Below are 6,998 nucleotides of genomic sequence, written 5' to 3'. Positions count from 1 at the left end.
TAAATTAACGTTCAGATTGCCTATGCAGTCAATCATTAGTCATGCCAAAAATACACACTCTGGTGAATTTTAGCACTATTTTCTCTAATAATCAGCACATACTGCTGTTCCTACAAAGTTAGCATTTAACATTGGCCTAAAATAAAATGTAAGCAGAAGCATACAGGTTTTTACATACATAAAAAGCAGCAAAGGGTAAAATTGATATTCACTCTTAAATTCTATATTTCTTCAGCCAAGTGCCTATTTGTGCAGCATTAACATTGCATTAACAGCTTTTGCATATTCATTTTTCTAGAAACAACAGTCCTAAACTTTGCAATAACAAAGGTATTGATGTATCAAGATGTTCAACCAAGAAAAACAAACAGACAGAGACCTCCCCTCCCAAAAGGTCTTTTGGCAGTTGCAGGGAACCTGCAGCCCATTTCCTCTGCCCCTGCGCCCTCCCTCTGGGCAGCTCTCCAGGGTCGCCCTGGCCTCCCAAATGCTCTGGAATGGCATTTGCAGTGTAAAAAAATGTCAGCACTTAGATTATTGGAAATTATTTACAGTAAATTAATATAAGACTATAGGGCACTTTAAGGCCTTGTTAAGATTGCAATAATTATTCCCAGAAACTGAATTATGGGAGCACCTAGTGCTTAGAGGCAAAACCAGGAAAAATACCGAGACCCAAAACGTGGAAGACAACTGGTTTCACTTTACTAAGGAATTCCCCGTTGAGCAGACAGCAAACCTGGAATGATTTTCCCACAAGAAAAAAGTTCAAGCACCCTGTAGATCGTGTAGTAAAAGATGTTTAATGATGAAAAACATTGAATGTACTATGTCTGACACCAAGATTAATACTATAGATGTTACCTAGAGGTGATCACTGAACAAAGGAAAAATTTCCTCAAAACATCCTCAGCATCTTGGCCTGTTGTATGGCACAGCAATGGTCATCAGAACCCAGAGCTTGGAAAACCTTGACTTAGACAGCGAGAGGTATTTTGCATCGGCAAGGAAAAAGTGTTCCCATCCAATTTTTGAAACTATGCAATTGCCTGTCAACAAATCACAGACTGACTTTTAGACATATTTATATATTCTAAAAACATTGTGTAGGCAATTTTAGAATGTAAACGAAACTGAAAACATTTCAAAATCTGTTTTTCAGTTGCTAGTCTAAATACATTTAGCGATATAAGACAGCAAATAATTAAGCCAATATTTATGTAAAAAAGTGAAATGCAGTTCTTTAACCCTGCTGGGTGAAATCCTTAGCTGTGCTACAGTATCTTAGGTTGTCAGAGAAAGTTTATGAAGATGGCAAGGAGTTGGAAGAAACGCAACTGGGCAAACAGGAGCAGCTGAAATTTGTTAGGATTTTGGATCACACAAAACCATACTGAGAAGTCCTATAATATCAGTACCTGCTGGTCTCTACAATCAGGGCGTTTGCAGTGCAAAGAACATAAGCATTAATGAAGTAACCAATGCAGACGCTGTAAGTCTGACCTATTAAAGACTGTGTTTAGGCCAGTCTATAACAGCTTGATCTATCAGAGCCCTGGAAAGCACTGTTCTGTGCTAGAAGGTGTGAGAGTTCACACAAGTGGCTCATTTATGCTGGTCTGCATCACAAGGTTTACACAGGAAAACAAAGAAGGTTTTAGTACGTCTAACTGTAATCTAAACTCTATTATTTGTCAAATTTGTAGCTGTTCATCTAACTGGTAAACAGGCATCTAAAACCTAAGGAGTCAAATGGTCAAACTGCAAATAAACCACATTAAACCCCTCAATATTGTAATGAAAAATAGAATCTTGGCCCAAATTTTTCAAATGGGGGCGGCAAAGCTACATAACAATGATGTCCAGAGGTCTGGGGTATCCAACAGTGCTGACTTACAAGTCGAAGATCCATCATGGACAGTAACATTTCTGGGAGAAACTTCTGCAAATCAAGAGAGAACACAGCAGACTTCTCTCCTTACTTATACCAAATGCCCACTTACAATTTTTATGATAATGTAGCTGCTTGACCAAAGTTGCAATTTCAAAGTCATGGCGTTACCACCACTTTGAACAATATCACAAAGACAAAGATTCAGCTGGGGTGAGATTCTATTGCAAGAAAATAATCCCTTTGTGGAAGGGAAAGGAATTCTGATTTAGGTGCTCAAACAGTTCATAATTTTTAGACAGAAATTCTACATAACTTCACACTGTTTTAAAATCTGAGTGTGAGACAACATTTTACAGAAAAGAAGGATATAAAGTATTATTTTGTATTATTTCCAGTAGAAATGATAGCTCTGATCAAAACAGAAAAAAAAATTCTCTCATATATGTTCTCTATGAAAACCATACATGTTCTCTATGAAAACCATAACTAAGGATAAGCTTAAATACACCTGTTGATCAAGACAAGAAACTCCATGTTATTTATGCACAACGAAAACCAGTTTAAAACCAGTTTCCATTGAGATACCTGTTGGCACATCGCCCATCGAAAGTTCCTTTTTATCTCACCTGGGAAAGTGATTGTCTACAGACACTTTTCTCTGTTCAAAAAACATGCCAAGCATATGTGCATTTTCATCATAACATAGTGAATTATAATAACTTGAGTTCACCCCACCACCTAGTCAACCAGTGGGTTGTTGTGTTTTGTTTTTTTTTAAATACTGCATGCCATATGAAGTATCTTCACTAAAATATCCAAGGACTTCATGATGTACACTTGCCTTTTCACTGTCCCCTTACATTTTCCGTAATTAAGAAGCATCAGTGATTTCTCCTTGCACATACTGTAACAATCTTCTTACAGTTTCTTATCGCCCACAGAAAAGCGGACCCTCTCAAGCAGATATAACGGGAAGATGCTGCATCACAACAACGTGATCATCATGACTGATACAAGCACTGCCATGTTGACTGTCCGCCCACTGCCATCCGATGTTCTCCGGGCATGCAATACAGCAAATACTGCATTTGTGTGATTGGTTGGTATTTCTACATTGCAAATCATGCCTTCGCAGCAAGAAACACATTCCTGTTGAGAAAAAAGGAGATCACTGGACATAGAGTAATTCAGCAGTGGCTTTGAGAGATATAACTTCTTTCAACTGGTTGCAAAGATTACAGCTAAACAGACTCATCGCTTCCACCTGGCAGCCTGACCCAAGGCAGCAGATGGAGCATATATGCTACAACTTCTCTTCCAAATCATGCAGCACAGCCTTCCTAGAGTAACTTATCACCTAGTGCTGTCACTGGGCTTTGAAACTGTGATGTGATGTAATACAGCCACGTTAGCTGTACTGACAAGTTCACTAACATTGTAGAAAATGGAGAAAGCTTTCCACCACTTCCCCTTTCTAACACATGAGCTAAAAATGTGCATTTGAATGTTTCAAGTTTCAGCTTTTTAAGCTAAAAAATTCTGACTGCAAAAACTCTGTTCCCATCCATTTTCCCCCTCAAGCTTTTGTATTCAGTGTAGCTTTGCATGCTGAACTTCAGACTTTCTTTTTTCAGTTTTCTAGTGCCACAGAACCACTGACACAGCTGATTTTTGGGAGGGAATCTGAAAATAATTTTCCTTACTTGACAGTCCTTACTAGAAAAGCCAAGAGAATGCCAATTTTTATCTAATCCAAAGGCACAAGAACTCTTCTAAGATAAATTGTGGCAGAAGGTAGGCTGCATAGTCATTTCATGCCCTCAGTTCACCAAAACCTGTTGAAAACAATGGAAGTCGACTCAGCTAACATAGAGATCCTTTTATATTTAGCATGGATGTTGTCTGCCTCATTTTTGGTGTCTGAAATCTTTCATGTTAAAAATAACATAACTGACCTTCGCAACTATTAAGGAATTAGTGGGTAATACTTTACTGCAGTAAATAATACTTTGGTGGGATATGCTTGATTATTAAGCATAAACTTTTACCTAGCTTCCTAAGGATGAGAGAAGGCAGCAGTTCTAGCTTTTTGCCATGAAACAAAAACCTCAGTTGTATCTTGCTTAAGAGGATGGCCTTCGTGGACAAATACAGTCTTGCTTTGTGTACCGTGCAGTGTTATCCAAGCTATGCTACGCAGAGACATGACTGGCGTACCGAACTCCCAGTCTGGCTTGCCCAAGGGCTGACAGTGACACAGCCGCAGCACCACAGGCATCGGTGCAGGTTGCATAGCCTACCTGGGCACCTTACTCAGAACTCAGAAACCAAGGCCAATGCATTGGGTACACACTAGCAATGCCCCAGAAAGCTCAGGTGTTTCTTTAGAAGTTGTTAGTACATCCTGTCTCATAGCAACACAAATAAGAAAGTAGGAAGAAAGGGGTAGTCATGCTTCTGTTGCAGAAATTTGATTTCTATTGTTAAATACTGCAGAGTATATCTTGGCACATCCTCTTCGGCTCAGCAGGAAAAACAAGTACTGAAATGCAAACCTCAAAACCAATGTGCTGCTCTTATACAAAGAGTAGTGCTTACTGTGTGGCCACTTTCCCTGTGACGGTGGCAGCCTACAAAATGGCATTCTTCTCCAGTAGCACATTTTTTGGTGACTGATGTACTCTTCCCATGGTCTGTGAAGAGATGAACTGTCAAACAGTACTGAGTATCTACAAAATAAAATTTAAAATGTTTATTTGCATAAAGTATTCATTCTTTTACAGGGTTTAAGAACCTCACACAGTTTAGCAAAATATTCCTACAAAAATTACTTATTTGGGCTGTATAAAGCCATTTTTCAACTTGATCAAAATACCATTTAGCAAGAAATTCATTAGTGATGAAATCTTAAGCTTAACAGACCCTACTAACCTCCAGAAAGGCTGCTATCATTTAAACTACTAATTAGCACTATAATCTACATGTTTATCTTCCATTCTCTACTCTTTTTTGAATTTTTGTTTCGGACGTTTCCTCATTCCTTTAGTTTGTTTCTTCCCCTTTCCCACTGTTACTGTGAATATCACTGCGAAGAAAAATGAGGAAACATATTTCCATTCTTTTCTATGTATCTATCATTCTCCTATACAAGTATGATCCCTAGTTATTCAGGTCGTGCTCCTCACAAGCAAGCATATAGCCTAGAGAGACCATTATAACTTGGGATGTTATCCAAAAGGAAGGGGATGAGGCTACAAAGACAATTCTTAAGTTTTTTTTAAACATCTTTAAAATTAATTCCTAGGAAACACATAGCTATATATACACACATATATATAAAATTAATTAATATATTATTGATATATTAACAATAAATTAACTACTATATTAATAATGTATTATATATTATATACAATGTTTTATACATATATAGATAGATATAAATAATTTTTTACTGTTGCTTTGCACTCTGAAATGGCCAAAATATTCACCTCAGCAGAAATCGTATGATTCAGCATTACTAATAACATAACTGAGGGCACCACTGTGTTGGCATGTTAATCCTATTCAGTTAGACTTCTACAAGATGGCTGAGTCAGGGAGAAGCAAATTTAACTATCATAAAGAATCTCCTTAGTACAGACGCACTTACTTTCAGGACACCATCTATCTTCAGCCCATCTGTTACAGTTGTAATTGTCCACTGCATTATCACAGGTAAAGCACTTAAAACTGTTTGGAAACGGAGTGGCTTTAAAAGTATTAAAATATAGTAAGTTTGCAAGTATTAAGAAAAAAATAAAATGTTCAAAATAATACTCTAAGTGCTTGTACACACATATACTTAAAAAAATTACATACATTTACATATTTTCAATGATACATCACTGTTAGACAAATAAAACATATGAAATAAGTTTTGTTGAAAGCTTTTACATTTTTAACTGGTTTTGCTATGCCTGAACTTTAAACACCTCCTTCTGTTTTCATTCTCTCTCAATCCAAAATACCATTTAAGTAGTGGTGGGAAAAACAGGAAACAGAGAACTTCTTATATGTATGCACATGATACTACATCCGCATGTATGTTTGTACAGATACACAAACACAATCTACATTCAAATGGCTTTTGATGCCTTTGATGGAAAACTACATCTTCAAAACCAGCTTCAGATCCTGATCTCCAACTCTGGAGAAGTTTGATCCCTTTGACAAAGGGATCTCTCTGAGGACTATTTAAAAATCTTATTTACATTATATAAATATATAAATGATTTTAAGATGCACAGTTCCTTAGATGCACATATATACCTATTATACCTAGCTGTACTGACTGTTCTGATGATACATGTAATGAAAATCTTCTCCCCTTAAATGAAGGGATAGAACACTTGTGGTGCTAGATAGGAGGCAAAAAAATGATGCTATTAGTGACAACTGGCTTCACAGGTCTCACAAGGTTTTTAATTACCTTGAGTTGGAATTAATTGCGTACAGCACACCTATTCTTTCCCTTACAAAAACCCCAACAAGATAAAAGACAAAAACATCTGTTCTCTATTATTTATGAGAAATCCACTGCATAATTTGCTCTGTAGGAAGACATTTCAGAGACAGAAAAATATAACAAAAGCACTTCAAATGTGAAAGCCCTCATGCACTCTTTAATTTAGCAATGCATGCAATTGTTTGTGTTCATGCAGTCAACTTATAAAATCTTAGAAGTAAACTAAACTGCTCTGGGTTGAAAAGCAAAAGTTTTATTTTAAACTTTTTATCCTTCACGTTTGAAGACGACAAACACCTAAAAACCAAAGGATTGAAAGAATATGACAATTAACTATGTTAAGCTACAATTGCATACACAAAAAAAGCATAACTGTCTACTTACGGTCTAGTGGAGGTCTCACATTGTAAAAGTTGATGTTCTCAGCTGAAACCCAATTTCCTGACAGGATGAAGAACGGAAGAAAGGCTCTGGCTAGCATGTGATAGAATAACAACATGCTGAGTATTGTTGTACATGAAAAGCAAAACTCTTAGGCCTAGGAAAGAAAGGGAACACATTATTAGGGGAAATCATAAAGAACTGAGCATGTAGAAC

The 6,998-nt window shown here is 36.9% G+C and overlaps 1 protein-coding gene across 2 annotated transcripts in view; it reads right to left on the bottom strand.

Moving 5' to 3' along the window:
• Nucleotides 1-346: 346 nt before the first annotated feature.
• Nucleotides 347-6,998, bottom strand: part of LYPD6B (LY6/PLAUR domain containing 6B) — a 51,626-nt gene continuing 44,974 nt past the window's right edge. For both annotated transcript variants that reach the window (XM_052793451.1, XM_052793450.1), the window contains exons 3-6: nt 6,786-6,939; nt 5,547-5,645; nt 4,493-4,623; nt 347-3,043 (exon numbers count right to left, since the gene is read on the bottom strand). In XM_052793451.1, coding sequence (XP_052649411.1) covers nt 2,879-3,043; nt 4,493-4,623; nt 5,547-5,645; nt 6,786-6,900 — 510 coding nt within the window. In that variant the 5' untranslated portion in view covers nt 6,901-6,939 and the 3' untranslated portion in view covers nt 347-2,878. The remainder of the gene's footprint in view (nt 3,044-4,492; nt 4,624-5,546; nt 5,646-6,785; nt 6,940-6,998) is intronic.

Source organism: Harpia harpyja, chromosome 7, assembly GCF_026419915.1.
Source record: "Harpia harpyja isolate bHarHar1 chromosome 7, bHarHar1 primary haplotype, whole genome shotgun sequence".
Taxonomy (NCBI): domain Eukaryota; kingdom Metazoa; phylum Chordata; class Aves; order Accipitriformes; family Accipitridae; genus Harpia; species Harpia harpyja.
The sequence above is the reverse complement of the archived record's forward strand: the minus strand, read 5'-3'. Positions and strand labels throughout refer to the sequence as shown.